This window comes from Dermochelys coriacea, chromosome 12 (assembly GCF_009764565.3).
Source record: "Dermochelys coriacea isolate rDerCor1 chromosome 12, rDerCor1.pri.v4, whole genome shotgun sequence".
Taxonomy (NCBI): Eukaryota; Metazoa; Chordata; order Testudines; family Dermochelyidae; genus Dermochelys; species Dermochelys coriacea.
Genome location: NC_050079.1, coordinates 13,636,084 through 13,657,169, shown reverse-complemented (window position 1 = coordinate 13,657,169; position 21,086 = coordinate 13,636,084). Strand labels below are relative to the sequence as shown.

The 21,086-nt window shown below is 39.0% G+C and overlaps 1 protein-coding gene across 12 annotated transcripts in view; it reads right to left on the bottom strand.

Annotated features, from left to right (window-relative positions):
• Positions 1 to 21,086, bottom strand: part of RPGRIP1L (RPGRIP1 like) — a 140,465-nt gene that overhangs the window by 113,186 nt on the left and 6,193 nt on the right. For 10 of the 12 annotated variants that reach the window (XR_006275170.1, XR_006275173.1, XR_006275171.1 and 7 more), the window contains 5 exons: positions 18,136 to 18,227; positions 17,107 to 17,251; positions 13,326 to 13,624; positions 8,750 to 8,849; positions 6,458 to 6,601 (listed from right to left, as the gene is read on the bottom strand). Coding sequence is in view for 8 of the 12 variants with exons in the window: in XM_043495113.1 (XP_043351048.1) it covers positions 6,458 to 6,601; positions 8,750 to 8,849; positions 13,326 to 13,624; positions 17,107 to 17,251; positions 18,136 to 18,220 (773 nt within the window). In the remaining 4 variants the exon portion in view is untranslated. Of the gene's footprint in view, positions 1 to 6,457; positions 6,602 to 8,749; positions 8,850 to 13,325; positions 13,625 to 17,106; positions 17,252 to 18,135; positions 18,228 to 18,914; positions 19,017 to 20,806; positions 20,934 to 21,086 lie in introns of those variants that run through there. The other 2 variants (XM_043495112.1, XM_043495114.1) reach the window with 2 other exon arrangements.

Below are 21,086 nucleotides of genomic sequence, written 5' to 3'. Positions count from 1 at the left end.
AGATCTTGTAGGTGTTTGTCTATCTGAGGGGTTGTATTGTAGAGCTTTGTTGTAAATGGATCGTGTGGTGTGGTCTGGATGAAAGCTGGAGGCATGTAGGTAAGCATAGCGGTCAGTAGGTTTCCGGTATAGGGTGGTGTTTATGTGACCATCACATATTAGCACCGTAGTGTCCAGGAAGTGGATCTCTTGTGTGGACTGGTCCAGGCTGAGGTTGATGGTGGGATGCAAATTGTTGGAATCATGGTGGAATTCCTCAAGGGCTTCTTTTCCATGGGTCCAGATGATGAAGATGTCATCAATGTAGCGCAAGTAGAGTAGGGGCATTAGGGGATGAGAGCTGAGGAAGCATTGTTCTAAGTCAGCCATAAAAATGTTGGCATTCTGTGGGGCCATGCGGGTACCCATAGCAATGCCACTGATTTGAAGGTATACATTGTCCCCAAATGTGAAATAGTTATGGGTGAGGACAAAGTCACAAAGTTCAGCCCCCAGGTTAGCCGTGACATTATCGGGGATACTGTTCCTGATGGCCTGTAGTTCATCCTTGTGTGGAATGTTGGTGTAGAGGGCTTCTACATCCATAGTGGCCAGGATGGTGTTTTCAGGAAGATCACCGATGGACTGTAGTTTCCTCAGGAAGTCAGTAGTGTCTCTAAGATAGCTGGGAGTCCTGGTAGCGTAGGGCCTGAGGAGATAATCTTCATAGCCAGACAATCCTGCTGTCAGGCCGCCAATGCTGGAGATGATGCGGCATCCAGGATTTCCAGGTTTATGGATCTTGGGTAGCAGATAGAATACCCGTCAGGGTTCTAGGAGTGTGTCTGTGCGGATTTGTTCTTGTGTTTTTTCAGGGAGTTCCTTGAGCAGTTGGTGTAGTTTCTTTTGGCAACCCTCAGTGGGATCAGAGGGTAATGGCTTGTAGAAAGTGGAGTTGGAGAGCTCCCTAGCAGCCTCTTGTTCATATTCCGACCTATTCATGATGACAACAGCACCTCCTTTTTCAGCCTTTTTGATTATGATGTCAGAGTTGTTTCTGAGGCTGTGGATGGCATTGTGTTCTGCACGGCTGAGGTTACGGGGCAAGTGATGCTGCTTTTCTACAATTTCAGCCCATGCATGTCGGTGGAAGCACTCTATGTAGAAGTCCAGTCTGTTGTTTCGACCTTCAGGAGGAGTCCGCCCAGAATCCTTCTTTTTGTAGTCTTGGTAGGAGGGTCTCTGTGGATTGTTCAGACGTATGTTGGAAATATTCCTTGAGTTGGAGATGTCGAAAATAGGATTCTAGGTCACCACAGAACTGTATCATGTTCGTGGGGGTGGAGGGGCAGAATGAGAGGCAGATTCTTCTGCTGGGCTAAGAGCATAGTTGGACAGATTGACAATATTGCTGGGTGGGTTAAGGGAACCACTGTTGTGGCCCCTTGTGGCATGTAGTAGTTTCAAGAGTTTAGTGTCCTTTTTCTTTTGTAGAAAAGCGAAGTGTGTGTTGTAAATGGCTTGTCTAGTTTTTGTAAAGTCCAGCCACAAAGAAGTTTGTGTGGAAGTTTTGAGAGCTGATTCTTAATCTTTCCCTGTTTGCTGTAGAAGCTGGAGCAAATGCGATACAACCACATTTGCTCCAACCCCTCAGACAGAGACAAACACCTACAAGATCTCTATCAAACGTTCTGACAACTACAATACCCACCTGCTGAAGTGAAGAAACAGTTTGACAGAGCCAGAAGAATACCCAGAAGTTACCTACTAGAGGACAGGCCCAACAAAGAAAATAACAGAATGCCACTAGCCATCACCTTCAGCCCCCAATGCATCATCAAGGATCTACAACCTATCCTGGAGGACGACCCATCACTCTCACAGATCTTGGGAGACAGGCCAGTCCTTGCTTACAGACGAGCCCCCCAACCTGAAGCAAATACTCACCAGCAACCACACACCACACAACAAAACCACTAATCCAAGAACCTATCCTTGCAACAAAGCCCGTTGCCAACTCTGTCCACATATCTATTCAGGGGACTCCACCATCTATTCAGGGGACACCACACCTAATCACATCAGCCACACTATCAGAGGCTTGTTCACCTGCACATCTACCAATGTGATATATGCCATCATGTGCCAGCAATGCCCCTCTGCCATGTACATTGGCCAAACCGGACAGTCTCTACGTAAAAGAATAAATGGATACAAATCAGACATCAAGAATTATAACATTCAAAAACCAGTCGAGAAAACTTCAATCTCTTTGGTCACTCGATTACAAACCTAAAAGTGGCAATTCTTCACCAAAAACCTTCAAAAACAGACTCCAATGAGAGATTGCAAATTAATTCCAATTCAGCAAACTGGATACAATTAACTTAGGCTTGAATAAAGACTGGGAGTGGATGTGTCATTACACAAAATAAAACTATTTCCCCATGTTTATTCCCCCCCCGTCCCCCTCCCACACACACACACACTCTTCCTCACACGTTCTTGTCAACTGCTGGAAATGGCCCACCTTGATCATCACTACAAAAGGCTTTTTCCCCCCTGGTCTCCTGCTGGTAATAGCTCACCTTACCTGATCACTCTTGTTACAGTGTGTATGGTAACACCCATTGTTTCATGTTCTCTGTGTATATAAATCTCCCCACTGTATTTACCACTGCATGCATCCAATGAAGTGAGCTAATGCTCACGAAAGCTTATGCTCAAATTAATTTGTTAGTCTCCAAGGTGCCACAAGTCCTCCTTTTCTTTTGCAGATACAGACTAACATGGCTGCTGCTCTGAAACTTTTAATAGGGTTTTTGTTTTGTACCTCTTATTTTTTTTAATGGTGGTCAAATAAAAAAGGAAAAAAGCTATCATTTACTCTTAACTATCACATTAGTGTGATTATCAGATGTTGATACAAGAGAAACTGGAACTGTTTCAATTCACATATCAAATTATATATTAACCATTTCAATTTAGAACTATACACATAGAAATCAGGACAACATGCATCTTTGTGCGCACATTTACATTCCTGCTTTCAGTCCAACTCAGTATTTGCAAGTGAAAATAGGGATCTGGATGTGTGCGTAGTTAAATAAATACCTATCCAACAATCAGCAAATCTCTGATCTGCAGACACACAAACAAGCGTGAGCATGAGAAGTCAGGCGTTAGAAGTCAGATGGAAATGTGAGTACAAGTTTATGTTTGCACTGGGTCTTATTTGGCAAAGTTTTACTCATGTGTAGTTCTATTGAATCCCCAATGGTGTATTAGGTCTACCATGTTTGGTCCTTCTAATCTGGGAATGGAACTGCTACAATGCAAACACTGTAATCAAGAGAATTTAATGTACTATTCTCCTAAATCTGTGTTTTCAATAGGCCTGATCCTGAAGTTCTGTTGCAGAAAAAATGCTATTATATATACAAAATACACTATTTTTCTATATTGAGAGATGAAAGATGAAGGACATTGCCAAGTATCTGTTTCACAAATGCACTTCTGAGCTGCTTCAAAATATGTTTTTGGAAAATACCAAGAGCAATTAGGTTACTTGAAGGACTAGCTGCTTGCAAAAATGTAATTGTTCAGATTTAAACCATTTTGGCTTGAGCACTATGTTCTGTAGAAATCATCCAACCATGAGGTAATTATATTCTGTCCATCTCTAAATTAAATACAACCAAACTAAATTAAATTAAATGTTATGTTTAAAAAATGTAACCAGCCTGATAACCTATGTGCCAAGTTTCTCAAAGTAATATGCCCCTATTTAAAAAACAAAACTTCTAATGGAAAATTATAAGAAACACAGTATCTGCAACTGTACTAGTGAATGCTGCAATGCATAGTCTAACCCAGTGGTTCTCAAACTTTTGTACTGGTGACCCCTTTCATATAGCAAGCCTCTGAGTGCGACCCCCCCTTATAAATTAAAATCACTTTTAAACATATTTAACACCATTATAAATGTTGGAGGCAAAGCGGGATTTGGCCTGGAAACTGACAGCTCACGACCCCCATGTAATAACCTTGTGACTCCCCTGAGGGGTCCTGAACCCCAGTTTGAGAACCCCTGGTCTAGCCCACTTGGACAGACACTAGTTTATGTTCTGTGTTGTGCCTGTCTTGAAGTGCAGCATAGAAAATCTAAGTGCAGGATGGGGTGGAACTGGAAGATCAAAGTGGCTTTAAGCCACCTTTGCGATTCTTGGATTTCAGGCTGCTTTAGGGTTGGGGTGGTCCTCCGTACTCTTAATTTTTTACTTTTTATATCCATGTGCATGTAATTTCACAGTGAACTCTTTTATTTACTGTAGCACCTCCTTTACAAATAGGGAAATTACATGCATTATATTGTTTACTTTTTATATTGAATTTGGTTTAAAAACCACAGACACATGGGCTGCAAGGACACAAAAGTTTTGCTAACAAAAGATTATGTGGAACATATGCAAAAATCACATCTGAGTGTTCTAGGGGCCACAACAACAGGAAAAAAACATGATTTTAATAAAAGGGTGTTTTAGTTCCTATTTCATGCTAATTACAGGCTTGGGATGACTAAAAGTTTATGCCAAGTTGATGACAAACCAACTGGTCAATTAAATAACAACTGCAAGGAATTTTAATTATATTTTCTGTAAAGATTATGTGCCATAAATGTCAGGAACTACTAGTATATAGATTTCTAACATTTCAGGGCCAGGTTTTAAATAAGGAATCAGATATCTAGGAAATACTTCCAGAATTTCAAACCTGAGCTTATGCAGACAGGAATTGAAACATAGATATAATATTGTTACTGGTACCTGTACAGTCATTTTATTAATGTAAATAACTATAGATTTACAGTACTATTACAAATTGCATCTATTTAGAATCTCTAAAGTTAAGGTAAAATATATACAGAATACATACAGATTTTTTTCTAAGTGGAAGTATTGCTAATACCCTTTTAAACTATTCACGTTATGTTTTAAAAGAAAGACGTTCTAGACTGAGATAAATTATGATATGCTAAATAATTCAACATCAACATTTATTAAATATGTAATGCTACTAATGTGTACAAACACATAAGCCAAGGTCCCTGCCCAGAACAATGTATGGTACAGTTAAGGGCCTAATTTGCCAGTATTCAGTCTGCAGAAACTTCCATTGAAGTCAACTGGATTTTCGCCTGCATGAAATAGAATAGTGAGCCCCCCTAAATTAAACTATAATGAAAAGTAGCAATAGATAATGGGTGTGAGTTAAGATTGAGGAGGAAGACACAAGATGACAAAAGGAGAGCAAAGTGCTGTTGAGTGTAGCTGTAACAAGATCAGGTCACTCAATAGATCTGTCCTGTCTAACTCTTAAAAAGATACAGAGCTGGCAGAGAGATTTCTTGTGTCAACTCAGTTCTAAAAAGTCAAAATATTAAGTTTAAACAAAATAAGAGAGATGTAAATCATTAGGAAAGTAGGAAGAAGATAAAAATAAGTACAGAAGTAGAACTGGATGAGAATACGGGAAATTAGAAACAAAAATGTTGTGAGAAAAAATAATGCAAAGGAGAAAAGAAAATGTTGAGGGTGGAGAATAACAGAAGAAAAAAGAAGGACAGATGATGAGGATAAAAGAGAAAACGGAAAGATAAGAAAAGTGAGGAATTAGGAAAAGTAGAAGGAGAAATATTTAGGAATAAAAACAAGAAGAGAAGTCAGGAAAAAAAATGAGAGGTAGCAAAGAGGAGGAAAGAATACAACACTCTTCAGTTTCTTCCCCTACATACCTACACAGGGCATTCTGCTGTATGCATTCAAACATCTGTGCATGTCATCATTTTATTGCATTTAACAGCTTCATGTTCATTTGACTGAGATCATCATATGTGTGAACAGGGCTGGCCCTAAAACAAATGGCTCCCCAGGTAAGGAGCGTCTTCAGTGCCCCCTCCCTCCATTTGTTAAACTTTTGAATACCTAATTTTTTATTGCATTTGCAGCCCATTTCACAACTTTGATTCAAGATTTGCATGCATGATTTATCCCGGTCATATAAGATGATAAATTACAAAATAGGATCTGTAAAACATTTTACTTCAAGCATTCTATTTTCCCTTTTGTCGCTAACAACAAAAACAGCATTCCAAGCCTAACGCCTCCCAAGCCTGGCATTCAGGGCAATTGCCTGCCCCTACATCCGGCCCAGTGTGTAAACTTAGGGTCAGGGCCTACCTTCAGGATAGTAACTGGCCAGGGTCAGACAAAACAAGGCTTTACTTGAATGCCTTGGTACTCAGCATTACCACACAAAGAAATAAGCACAACAAACTTAATTTGTTTCTAGAATCATTATCTAAATGTCCTGTGCTGTTTTGAAAAATATGGAGGATATATGAATTAGGACATAATTAGCTTCACCCTAATACATATAGAAGGCTTTATGATATGGAAGCTTCCATTTTTCAGAATACCTTTGCCCTGTTGCTTTTTGCTCTTTCAGTTGCAAAACGGATTCTTCAAACTCTTTTTCGTTCTTCCTTAGCTGACTCCTTAGTACTTCTCCAGTGTGCTCCAATTCTTCAATCTGTCCCTTTTGTGACTCAATCACGTTTTCCCTGCGAGTTAACAAAGCAGCTTGCGTTTAGAGGTTTTTTTTATAAGAACTAGATGCACACTTAGTTCATGTAGGGGGATGCAAATAGTCCAAAAAAAATTAGATGATCACATATTAGCCACATTTTCAATTACAATAGCTAAATCCTTAATAACATCTTTAAACCAGCATATTGTAGATGGCTTAAATTAAGTTCGTTTGTTTAACGTGAACAAGCTATTATGTCATATCACATCTGATTTATTTACATGGCATATTAAGTGTGTCTTATTCTTAATTTTCTGTTGCCAGAATGTTTGGAGGCAGGAAAACTTTACCTCCAGGCATGAGAAGATTAACAAATCATCAATGGACTAAAAGAGGGAACTCCATTTTTAACCTTTTATTTTGGGTTATGTGGTGGTGTGCACTGCAATTTAGGCAATCTGCATCAAAATTACTAATATTACAAGTAGTGGAATTTATTCTGATGAAGTGATATTTCTGGTGAATTCCACACAGATCTGGGTTTGCCCTGAAAGATGAGCAGATCAGCACATCATATTAATCCAAAAATGGTATATTGGTAACTTTGAGAATCATCTTAGTAGACAAACGTCCAGATCTAGAATGTTTCTTGGCAAAGTAACCTCACATTTTTTCCATTGCAATTATAGAGGTAGTATTGAGTGTAGCTACCTTGTATATCTTTATTAATAGTCTCTTCCACTATACAATTTTTTGTACATTAGATACAGTTGCTAGCTATTAACTCTAGTAAATATATATGTTGCATCTTGAGAAAACAATGCTTACCATTCACTCCAACAGGTAAGGTACATTTACTGCATATTTTACTCAGTGAAAATTATTATGTATTGTATTTTGAAATCGCCCTTTTGACTGTTCACCAAGGACCAAATTCAGGGGTCATATCAACAGTATTCTAAACTCCTTTACGTGGGTGGAATTTACACGCAAGGGACAATTTAGTTTATGCCTAAAAATTTAAAAATGAAAATTTAGCCCTTTTGGGACCTCATATAAATCTGACTTGGATAAATATTACTGAAATACCATTGTCATATGCAAAAAATTGACTTAGGAAAAGTCAGACCTCAGAAAACTAGAATAGCTACTGATAAGTTTTAGGGCAGAGAAATAACATAAGAGAGTCCTGTAACTTTAAGTTAGAAATTAACTACTTTTGCTACATGTTTCCCCTCCCCACCACACCCTTGGATAACACAGCTCTCAGAGCAGGGATGTGCCAGAGGTTCTCTGCTCCAAGTCTAACTTACAATGCATGCCAATTGAATCGAAGAGCAGCCTGGAACCTAGGAAATGCAAAGATGACTCATGGTATGTCTACAGAGCAACTAGACAACCATGGCTGGCAAGGTGGGAGAGTCCCTGAGCCCGGAAGTCTACACAGCAACGAAACAGCACTGCAGCCCAAGCCCAAGTCTGCTGGCATGGGCCAGTCGCACGTTTTTCTTTGCTGGGTAGACATACCCTTAAAGCCAGCTTTGCCACACCCATTCCCTGGGCTGCACCTTCCAAGACGCAGAGTACAGAATCTGGCCCACTTGCTTGGACTATCAATCTTCATACTTCATCAGTTAAGCAATACCTAAGTTAGGTCACCACTTTGATGGGAGATCTCTAGACTAAAATCCAGGTGCTTCAAGAAGTGTGTTGGTAATAATTTCATAGGTAGCTTTCTTCCTTCTGTCAGTGTCAACCCAATAGCCTAGCATGGGGATAGGGGGCACTGTGCTTGCAAGAAGTGCTGGTTTTTGAACGAAACATAAAAGTTAGAAATTAACTGCTCTGGTCATTAAGAGTCATAAAAAGATTCCAAGGCAAATTTTGCATGAGCAAGGGTGTTAAAACCTGACCAAATTCCAACTAGAGTACATACATTTTACTCTAGTAATTTCTCTGCCCAATGCAATTCGATAAGGGATCCTTATACTTTCTATTTCTAAATCTCTCGTGCAGTATTGCTGATGCCAATACAATCAATGCCAGATCCTAAGGCCCATGTTTTGTTGGAATGGAAGCCCTGTAAGACACTTTGATGGTTGCAAAGTGTGTTTTTTCTCACTAATATCACATGTACTAATAATTGTATATTATAGAAAATTAAGAAATACAAATATCATACAAATTTCTTATCTCAGCCCTTGCTTCTTCAAGCAAACTATGTCCGTATCTTGGGAGCATGGGTTGGGGGGATCTCAGTTCTACATCCTGAAATCTCATTCCTAGAAATAAAGAAAACAGAGAGGCATATTTCTGACACTGAAGTTAATGAAAAAGATATTTAACATAAGGGAAAAAATCCTTACACAATATAAATATCTGTACTTATTATATAGATATCATAAAGGGTATTTTTAAATCAAATACACAACAGAATGCTATGTATAAATTCAGAATACGCACCACACAGTTCAGGTATCAAAATTCCAGTATGGACAAAACAGCATACACAGTTACAGGGAGATGTTATCAATAGGCTTTGATATGGGTTAGAAGAAGGTATTTATTGTAATTTGATAAGCAAAGAACATAAATACTAGCTTCAGTGCAGGAAGACTGAACAGTAATGATAATTTAAAAAAAATGGTTACTGCCTAGCAACTATTCTTGTTCTCCGATTGGACTAACTCCATGGTGCCATACTGGAGGAGTCATGTACCTAGTTTAACAGTCACAGGACCATGATTAGTAGTTTGTACCACTGAAAGGGGCTAGCTAGATGTAACCTCCCTGAAGATAGCTGAACAGTTGAACAGACCTCCCAAATCCAGCATCTAATCTTATTGCAGCATCAAGAGATTAGTGATTTGCTAACGCGTGAACTGAACTCTATACATCAGCTTTTCAGACTTCAGACAAGAGCAGACTAAAGATACATGTCACTGAGGCTGCTGTCCCTCTAGATGAGTGAGCTGTGAGATGTTCAATACACAGGAACACCAACAAGATCATAAAATGAACTAAATGCACAGTCTTACCTACTTAGGTAGCCTTTGAACTGAGATAATTGGACCTTTTATGTATTTCCAAAGGTTACAAATCATCTGGTTGACTTTCTAAGCAGCTCAGTTATTCCAAGAGTAGCTAATCATTCTTCATATCCAGAGCATTCCTGGTTGGATTTTTATTGTTCTAATAGCACACAAGTTAATGTGTAAGCTTGAAAGTTTGTCTCTCTCACAAACAGAAATTGTTCCAATAAAAGATATTACCTCACACACATTACCACGCAGAGAGACAAAGTATCAGAAAAGCCACTGAGGATTTGAATGACTACTCATACTGAGCCACACCTTTCTGACTCAAGTAGTCATAAGAATGGCCATACTGGATCAGACCAAAGCTCCATTTAACCCAGTATCCTGTCTTCCAACAGTGGCCAATGCCAGGTGCTTCAGAGGGAATGAAAAGAACAGGTAATTTTCAAATGATACTTCTCCTGTTGCCCATTCCCAGCTTCTAGCTAGGGGGCTAGGGACATCATCCCTGCCCATCTTGGCCAATAGCCATTGATGGACCTATCCTCCATGAATTTATCTAGTTCTTTTAGATGTTTGTGGGCCTGCCAGGTGCACAGCAGATAGGCACACTTGAGATAAAGTGACTCATTCCTTTAGATATCTTGTATCCTGACACAAAAGAGGCAATCAAGTTCTCCCTTGTCTGTTTAAGCAACCATATTGTCTCTGAAAAGCTGCACTGTTTTCCCTTTGATCTATAAGGAAGATTTTGAGATCCAGCTTGATAGTCCACAGTTCTAGCAAGTTAATGATTCTTTGATTCCTGAAGTCTCCAAAGTCCACATATAGTCAAAGATCTTAGATGTGTTCCCCAACCCAGACTGAAGGCATCCATGCCTATCGCTATCTAAAGAGCAGGCTGAGACAACATTCAAGACATTTTTTTGATGGTGAACACCATAGTACAGAGTCTTTGACTTGCTGAGAAGGAAACACTACCATACGCAAGCTGTAAGCACTTGCTTTGTACACCAGATCCAACTATCCTTAAAAGGGCATCCTTAACCTATGAGTATGTCTACACAGCAGCTGCCAGGGTGCTTCCCAGTGTGAGCAGACAGACATGCACTAGTTCTGCTCAAGCTAGTGTGCTAAAAAATATCTGTGTGGCCATGGTGGTTGCTTGGGCTAGCCACCCATATACAGGGGTTTGCGCAAGACTGTACTCAACGTGGTTAGCCTGAGCTGCTGCCTGTGTTGCGATGGCCACTCTGCCATGTTTAGTGCGCATCTGTCTACCAAGGCTGGAAAGCACCCTCCCAACTGCTGTGTAGACATTCCCTAAAAGAAAGGATTTATAAAAGTGAAGACTCCTGTCAGGCCTAACATTCACAAATAAATTCTCACTGTGCTTTCTAGCCTAGACCTACCAAGACTTTGATGAGAGAGACTTGGCTGGATGAGATCTCGGAACTTGTCCTCAGGTAAGCAAGCAAGCTACATCTTATGTGGAATCTAGGATGGCCCCTCTGAAAGTCAGAACCTGAATTGGGATTGAGATGGTTTCTCCTTGTTTACTCTCAGACAGAGATATTAGGCAATTTCCTGCGGTATGTTTGGGAGACCTTACTGTATTTTTATGCATCATTGAGGGCCAGGGATTGTAATAATTCCATGTGGAATGCCTACAGCATTCCAGGAACTAAGGACAGTGGGAGGTGATTAGGCAAATTCACTTTTAGCGTGAGTTTAAACTGACTCAGAGTCATGTTTCTGATCCATGTTTCTTCCGTTCGGGGGGGACGAGGCAGGAGGTGAGAAATCCTGAGAGATGGGTTGGAAGGACTGACACCTGTCAGAGCCTAAGGCTGAGTTGGAATGACCTCTGGTAAGCTTTATAGCATGGGTGTAGGGTCTTTGTTTTTAATATGTTTTCTCTGTAATGCTTTCAACTTAAAAATAAATGTGCCTGCTTAAAAAGGGCTCTGTGGTAACTTGTAATGTGGGCAATTATGCTGTTTGTAGCCTCTGAGGAGAAAGCAGAGCAAGCCTGCTTAGGCAGTCTGATTTGCTAGGGAACTATGCTGCCTGGAAAAACCACAGTCAGGAGGGAGAGACATGGGTCTCTGCCCATGAGAGGTCACAGTTGAGGAGCTGGGAGCCTAGAGTGGGTGTCCTTGCTGGACCACAGATGGGGAATACAGATGCAGTTACCCTGAACGGTGACACTTCTCACAATATGTGAGCTATCTTGCTGTTTTTATACACCCAGCTGTTGGATGTATGTCTTAAGTAAATCGTGCATGCCCCTAGTTGACCACTGCTACTCAAATTAGATTCTGTAGACACATGACCAGCCACGCAATTCCTACAGTAGGGCTCTGCAGAGGCAATATAATAATAAGAGTACGTTTTCTTTTTTGTAATAAAATAAATCTTTGTAAGATTGCCACGCAGGAGAACAGAATATCTGAATCTTTCCACAAAGTGCATGTATGCCAATTTTAGCTTCCATGGTTGTATTTTCTCCCCCATAAGACTAAAACGTACAAATGCAAATAAAGCAAAAACTAGGGGCTCCTTTCATATCCCAAAATGCTTTACACAGAAAGAAAAAGGAGTTACTGTAGTCAAACTGATAGTGCTACAATTAGATATGCAAAGACATCAGGCAATGCTCACCTCTGCCTTGGAGAACAGAATCTATTTTATTGAGAAACAGAATATTAGCCAAGACACTAGGGTTATCACTTTTTTTTTTTTTAAAGACAAAAAGGCAATCTTTAACTGCAACACAGAGAGACATGAAACAAATAGAAAGAATCTCTGCTTAACAATATATCTGAAAGAATTTTGCAAGAATAGGTCTAAGCTACAATAGTTTGCTCTTCCAAGCTGAACACCATTTATAGTGTGTCAGAGCATTCCTAGTTTTCTGTCCTTGCACCACTTTTAACTATAGCATTGTAGAGGCAGACTAATTGAAATGTCTAAATGTAATTTGTGATATCACAAAAGGCTGAAAGAACACAGTTATTGGGTATTAAAAATTTCACACTATATAAACATTAAGAGAGTAAAATGCAAAAGCCCATTACTTTTCATTGCCTGTCTAAAAGTGTCAGAATTATTTTTTTTGGCAGGTCGAAGTGTCATAGTAACTAATAATCTCAATGTGCTTTCCCAGCTGAATGAATGTTTGCAAGAGTATGGGACATTCTCTTTATGGAGAAACTGAAAATTTGGAAAAAAAAAAAAAAAAAGACAAATACGCAATGTACCTGACCATGAGTCTGACACAAAAAACTCATAGAAGTTAATGGGGAGTCTCCAGCTGATTCAATGGGTTTTGGATCAGGCCCCATGACTATTTTTTACAAGTTATTTAGATAGATACAATAAACTATCCAAATACAAATCCCTTCACAAACTTTCTCCTTATAAAAGTGTAACATATATAATTGAACTCTCTTATATAATTTAATTACCCCAAATACAAGATTGAAAATGAGTGCCCAATTCTACTCCTCTTGTAGTCAATGGAAAGTCTTGAATGTAAAAACCTGCATTAACGATGATTCTATCGCAACATATAACTTCCAGAATCTACATATGTATAATAGATTTTTCAAAGATTTGCAATGTCGTGCACGCATGTATCGGAGAGTAGAGCCTAGCCCCAATCAGGATATTGTCTATTAAAAAGCTATTAGCACATAATCTCAATTTTAATTATACCTTTCCTTGTGCGCTCTTGGATGGCGACAGCCTCGTTCACTTTTCTGAGACCAGTGTTAATGCGAGATTGAACATAGCTGTATGGAGTGTGCCGATGGCCTTGAACTTGGAGCTGCTGTTTGGTTGAAATGAGTCTCTTGCGGATGCCTTCATTTTGTTTCTCAAGCTCACGAACTTTTTCTTGCAGCTGCTCAATCATTTCTTCAAGCTCCACATCCTGGCCCAATCGCTTGGGGCCACCACCAATCTGCTCAGATCTTTTCTTGTCATTAACAAGCCGAATTAACTTGGTGGCCATTCTGTGGAAATAATAAAAAGATGAAAAAGAATGCGAAAAGTCAGCATAAAAACCATTGTGTTGAAAAGAACATAATCACTGTGAAGACTGTAGCGTAAAACCTGAATAATAAATTGCAGGTTTTGATACAACTATTACTGCCTGTGAAGAAACCTTTGAAGATAATTGAAACCACTGGGCAGCAATCTGCTTTACAGCACTGACAAATAACAGTTTCCTAAGGCTTATCATTTAAGGTTAGTAAAGAGAGGACACATATTTACTCCATATGCTCCTTAAATATAATTTTTAACGCATGACCTTATAGAGGAACTCTGCATTCTGTTAAGTACAGTTACAGATTGGGGATGTGGTGGGGCAATGTATAAAAACTACAATTCTACAAGACATTAAACTATTGAACACACGCTAATAATATGCAGCATTTCAGTGATGTATTGTTTCAACTTTCACTGTAGTATTTTAAACCACATTTCAGTTCTAAAAATGCTAAAAGGTATAGGTGAGCATGTCTAAAAAGCTCCTCAGGAGAAAGAATCTTAATAGTTCATGTTGCCATTCTAAATTTTATATTCAGCATGTAGTACCAATGTGCTAAGAGAAGTAATGATTAGCTGTGGGATATAATTAGATGCAGGAAGTGTGGTTTTCATCTGTCTTTAAAAGGATAAAAATTTTGCTTTTGGCATCTCAAGAGTTGTACCTTTGATTTCTTTTAGTTTTGATAAACATTGGTAAGCCAGAACAAAAGACAGAGAGGGCACATGGGGGTGATGTAATATGCAAGAACATAAAACATGCCCAGCAGTGAATAGAAAAAACTTGGCATAGAAAGAAAGAAAAGGTGGCTTTGATGAGGGAGACAAGTTCAAGACTTTACAAAATTGGTCGCACATCTTTAAGAGCTGTATCTAGTTTATAGGGAATCTATTTTTGCAGAGGCCCAGACAGGAGATGGAAAACAAAGACACACTTCATTTGTTTAAAGGAGTTTGTTTTACTTAAGAATGGGTACAGACAGAAGCTTTTACTTAAAAGAACAAAAGTGAAACAACAAAAAATAATTCAAAATAGCTTTGGGATGTCACAGAACTGCCTGCGAGCAATCTTCTGATATATATATTTCTACTGCATATTCAATCCACACTTCTAGCTAAAGGACTCCAGCATTGGGAAGAAATTCACAGCTGAATTGGTTAAGACTTCTTCCTCACACACAACAGAGACAATGCTCCGAGGGTTTGATTTTTTATTTAAAATACCAATTAGTGCATCCACTGCATTATGACCCAGGTGGCCAATTACGGGCACACTGGGTGAGTTTAGGCAGTCCACAGTGCTTCCGTCATTGGTCTGAAACATAGAAAATTCCATACAAAAGGACACCAGTGAGCCATCTGATCAAGTACCTGGCAGCAGTCAATACTGGATGCTTCGGAGAAAACTACAATGCAAATATGTAAAATAATGACCTGTACAGACTGAGCTAGATAGATCCTTTTTCATTCTGTCCCATACTACAAAAACAATAAAACACTTAAAGAGCTTAAAAGGTTGCATATTTAGATCAAATTAAAGATTTTTAAGATATTGAACAGCTACTCCTCTGCAGATATGAGGAAAACAATTGAGAATGCGCCACTTTTAAAAGGATAAGTAAAGATGGATAAACCTGGGGGAGGGTGGGGTAGGATAGAGAACTTAACTGCTGCATCTGGACTGTCCAAAATGTGGGATGAAGTCTCCAGTCCCTGCTTGTGCCTCTACAACCTCTTTTTTCAACCTCATGGATGCCTTTAGGATTTTTGTCCCCACAACAACAACATAATGAAAGCCCCATCGTGGAGATGGGCTCCAAGATGTGCATGGCAGATAGGTACACAAATGCACAGACTCACAAAACCTCCTCCACCACACAGATGCACTACATCCCATAGCGAAGGATGCAGGATTCACCCCAAACTGAGGGAGTGTGGATGGGTTACAATCTTCTATGTCAAAAAAGTACTTTGTACATACAAACTAGACATAATTGACAGTATGCAAGAGATGGTTTTTATAAATCGGAGATTCCTAAATTGTGATCTGTGGAACACCAGCAGTCCATGGCAAGCTATTTTATCAAACTGCTAGCTCTGCTCCTGGCTCCCAGCTGCTAAACTGAATTAAAAGAAGCTAAAAATCCACAAATACTTTTCTAATAGTTTTACAGGTATCCAATTTCTGTAGTGGTCAAAAGATATATGTTTACAAATGAGAGGGGAAGTGATCTGTGCAATGACAAGCGAGAAGGCAGATGGTCCAAAAAAACCAATTTCTCTATTAAGATGTGGTCCACACTATAAAAATGTTTGAGAAACTCTGCTAGAGGATACATACCTAAACAGATGAGATCATCTATATCATCATATACTAATACAACTATATGACAGCATGAGATGTCAGAAAAAAAATCTGAGTCCTCTCGCTTCAAACAGAATCCAGAGTAGCTCCAATAGAGAAGATACTTGTTAAATGGGACTGAAAAATGGAAGAGATGTTTTCATAAGCAAAATTCCATGTTTTAAAGTAACATGGAGCAAAGCACTTTAAACAAGGGAATATTGCAATACATTTTTATTTTTCTACTGAATATATCTGTTTAAAAGTACATGTTCAAAATGGAAGGTATGAGACAATTGTTTTCTCAGAGCACAAATTAGCAATGTTATATAAAGTTTTTATATACACTCCCACCCATCTCATACATCTCCATTTGCTCTTTATATAAGCCCTTTCGAGGCCTAATTCATTTACTTTTCTTCAGTCTTTATCTTTCCTCTCTTCCTCCTACATTTTCTTCTCTCCCCTTGCATTTTTGCATGTAAATAGCCTATTGCTCAATATTTATCTAGAAATCTATAAAACCCCCATCACTACAACTTGTGGCACCAAATCTTTACTCATTTCTATTCCTCTTGACCCTTCCCCCCAACCAAACCTAGTACTGTCCTAACTATGAAAAGGTTTTTGAAAGGCAGCATGCACTGTCTCCTCCTCACTCTCTCCCTTTATCTTGAAAATGTTGATCCTTTTTCTTTTCTCCTTTCCACTCCTCCCCACTCATCCTTTTTGGTTTCCTCCATCTCTATTTCCTCAGAATTGAAGGATCTACAGGCCTACCATGCTTATGTCAGTAGGAGAGCAGTTCACACCTGGGAACTGAAAAGGTAGCACTAGGACTCCTCCTATTTCAGGTGTCATGATCGGTCTCTGAGTAGAAATCAGCTCAGTGGAGTAAGGTCAGAGAGGGGAATGCACATAACACAACATTGCACTGCAAAATTTTCTGTGGGCCGTTTTAGGAGTACTAAAGATTTCACAGACCACTCTGAAAGGCTTTCTTACTCCAGTTTACACAATTTTGATTTGTTGATGATTAAGGTTTGTAAGAACATATTCTCCAAATTTGATTTTGGTTTAAAAAAATAAGAAGATTCAAACCTTTTAATTTTATCTTCTTGCTTATGTGCATGCTGCTTAAGTAAGATGTTTTCATCATGCAAACGCAGGAAACGGTCTTCTAGCTCCTCACGACTAATCCGTGAGACAGCTTGCCGAGCTTTCACATTCTGTACAGCTGATGATTCTAACAAGCAGAAACAAAATCACAGCAAATTACTTTCACGATTCCCAAAGGAATATTATCATTTTGAAACCTAGCCAGTTTTAAAAAATGAGTTTAATGTAGTTTCATGTTCAACACCTGGCCAAGTCTGTGTGCCAATTGATGATCATAAACTCATATTTTCTAATCTTTTTAATGCTTTCCAATCCTCTGGATAGAATACCCATACAAATGACATGGCAAACTGGGTAGCTAATAGATGATAGAGGGGAAATAGCTTAACTGATTCACAGCACTTTATATGTAAACACACAATCTAAGAAGTAAGCTGTCAATTTGGATTGGTCCTGCTTTGAGCAGGGGGTTGGACTAGATGACCTCCTGAGGTCCCTTCCAACCCTGATATACTATGATTCTATGAATTTTTATAGATTGGACAGAGTCCCTTTTTAAAAGCAAAGTAAATTTATTCACACCAAACTATAAAAACATTAACTGATAAAGTTCAGGAAATTCACTCTAATGTATGAAATAAGCCTCAACACAGTAGATGACAGTACATAAAATGGATCTGATTCTAAGAGGAGCAGAGCACCTCCTCAGAGATGCTGAGTGCCTTCTGCTCCCATGTTCAATGGGACAGCTTCTGCTCGCACTAACATCAGTTGATAAACTGGATATGGCTCGATGGACTTGCAGATTCTCAGCACCTTGTAGGTCTGAGCTCAATATAAGTAGTACTATGAACTCTGAATTACCTTACATCTTTGTGAATTTAACCCAGACTCTGAATATTATCTGAACTTAATTTTCATAAGTGTGAATATAATAAACATTTTTAAAAGGAAGCCAACAAAGTCACTGATCAAAGTATGTCACAGTAATAAATAACAGCTGGTACAAACCTTGTAGTCCTCCAATTCCAGCTAGATTTAGACCTACGTCTCTCACAGGCAGGTCTCCTGCAGTTTCATCAGCTGGAGCAGACATGGTTTATCTGTGGATAACAAAATTCATATGAAATCCTTTTCCATCTGTAACTTAAATTGTGAGACTAGAATGAACCATAATTACATCATATAAAATTAATAAGAAAAAGGTAATGACAAATTCACTATAATGACAGACTCATTATAGTAAGACCTCCTGCCCCAAATGTATGACTCGGGGCAAAGGTGAAAATAATCCGGCATGGTACGGCACGGCATACTGGCAAGAGCCAATAAACCGTGCTGGACCGGACTGGCTTCCCCAGGCCAGTGATTTAAAGGGCCCGGGGTTCCCTGCAGTGGCTGGAGCCCAGGGCCCTTTAAATTGCCGCTCGAGCCCTGTTGCTGGAGCCCTGGGGTAGCGGCGGCAGGACTCCGGCGGTGATTTAAAGGGCCAGGGTACTTAAAGTCCCTGCCTTTTCTGGTTGAGGCTCTGCCTCTTCTGGTTGAGGCCACGCCCCCTGCTCAGGATTCCGGCGTACTGGTAAATCCTTTAAATTATTTTCACCTCTGTTCAGGGGACATTAAAAATTTTCAATTTTAATATTATGCCAATTTGAATCATAGTATACCATACATACTCCTTTCTACAGTACAGCTCCTATAATTTATTTTAAAAAGGGCTGTAGATTGAACTTTTTTTTTCAGGGTCTGATACAAAGCACAATGAAATCAATGGAAAGACTTTAATCAACCTTAAATATCTGGTCCAAAGCTCATTGATTTCTATTTTTATAGCAGGAAGCTTAAGACATCATCAGGTGGAGTATTCTGCTATGTTCCCCACTGTGAATGGCCTAAGAGAAATAGAGGGTGTTCCTGCTCATATTGCCTTTTCAGGCCTCATTACTTCTCATTCAATCTTCCTCAAGTGGTCTCAAATATTTGCATATTAAGGATCACTTCTTAAAACAGAGGCTCTTATGGACACCTCACCTCCTAAACCTGATCTTGCATCTTCTATGATGCAAACGGAATGCTTAGACACATGAAGAAATAATACTAGAACATATTAAAGAGAGAAAGTAATACATTTGTTTTAGAGTAATGGGTGCAGCTGAATGGTTACAGTCCCCATTTGTTTGTTTATTTCCCTGAATAACATTGTCGGCAGAGCCACACTGCTCTAACTCCTCCAGGTTATTTTGCAGTTTGGTTCTATTTTTCTGTGGGTTTACATCCTCTCCAATTCTGGTGCTGTCCACAAATTTGACCAAAGCTGAATTAACATAGAAAAAAAGACATGAAGCCTTGTGCAGGGGTCAGTGTTTCCCATTTGCATACCCCCATAGTAGGTTTTCTGAAAATGAATAGCGAGTCCAGAAATGCCTTGGGAAGTTTAGAGACTGAGCTAGAATTAGCAGCAAGTATCACTGCTTGAAGACTGGTTTCAGAGTAGCAGCCGTGTTAGTCTGTATTCGCAAAAAGAAAAGGAGTACTTGTTAGAGACTAACAAATTTAAATTTGTTAAATTTAAAATTTAAATTTGTTAGTCTCTAAGGTGCCACAAGTACTCCTTTTCTTTTTGCTTGAAGACTGACACCACTTTGAAAAGAGTAACTACATGATCTGGAAGCATTCTGAGAATGATTTGTCCATTTTACCCAAAGCAGTGCTTTTCTTCTGAAAAGCAAGCAACTTCCTCCAAAGAAAACATCAATGCTGTTATCCTCTGCCCTGAAATACTAGTGCATGTTTGTTTTAACATACCACTCTTGCAAGAAGTGCACTGATGTCTTTAATCACCATTAGTATCCATCATCTTTCCTCTGAAACACGACACCCAAAGAGCAATTCCCCATAGAAACATGTCAGGATTATTTGTTGAATACTAACTCAGGGCCCAATCATAAACTGCTTGCTCAAACAAAACTCTCATTTAAGTCAATGGGAGTTTTGCCTCTGTAATCAGATCATCCTGAGATCACTTCAAAAACGCATAGGTTTTTCCCAGAGGTCTCCAAATTACATAACTGGAAGACATCCACTTAACTGATCAAATCTGATGTGAGTGTATCACAATCTTGTTACAAAAAACCAATTGTACTTATAGTTTAGAGATGTAGTTCTAGAGAGAGCTTCTTCAGTCGGCATAACTACTACCGCTCATGGAGGTGGCTTAACTATATCTCCCATCAACATAGTAGTGTCTTCAATGAAGTGCTACACAGGCACAGCTGCACCACTGTGGTATTGTAACATCTCAGAACAGAATGAGTGAAGACTTTGTTTTCCCTGAACAACAAGGGAGAAAAACAAATTCCATGTGTAATGTGCCATCAAGCACTTTATATTTTAAGAAAATGGTTTGGCATTTAGATAACTAATTTCTGGTGTTTCAAGTTCATTCAGTGTCTAGTTATTTGTTTGTTTTCCAAACAGAAAGAGAATTCCTTTGTAGGAGTGGTCTGTTTGAATGAATGATGAAGGCGAGGCTGTTGATTTTTTGTGTAAGCAATTACATTTTTCTCTTTCTTTTCTTTAATTTATTTTCTTTTGTTATTTCACACATCTCCTAAGTAGCTAAAATGGTTAACCAAAAGACTGCTAAGATTTTCTTGTCTACAGGGCCTGAAAAGAAACACACCTGTGGTTTGTTTTAGTGTAGACCTTCCCTTCCCTAGGACTGATCATCAGGAAGATACACACACCCTCCTCCATTGTATCCTGCACCCCATGAACTCTGACTGTTTTTTGTCTCCAGAATAGGTTACCCGAAAAGGATAATGATTACTTGATTATTTCTCAGTTCTTGTTCTTGGAAATGAAGCACAAACCTTCACAATTGGAAGAAGGAAATTAGAAATATTGTAATTAACCAACATAATTTTGGGGCCTTAGCATAAAATCATCACGTTTCCAGAGTG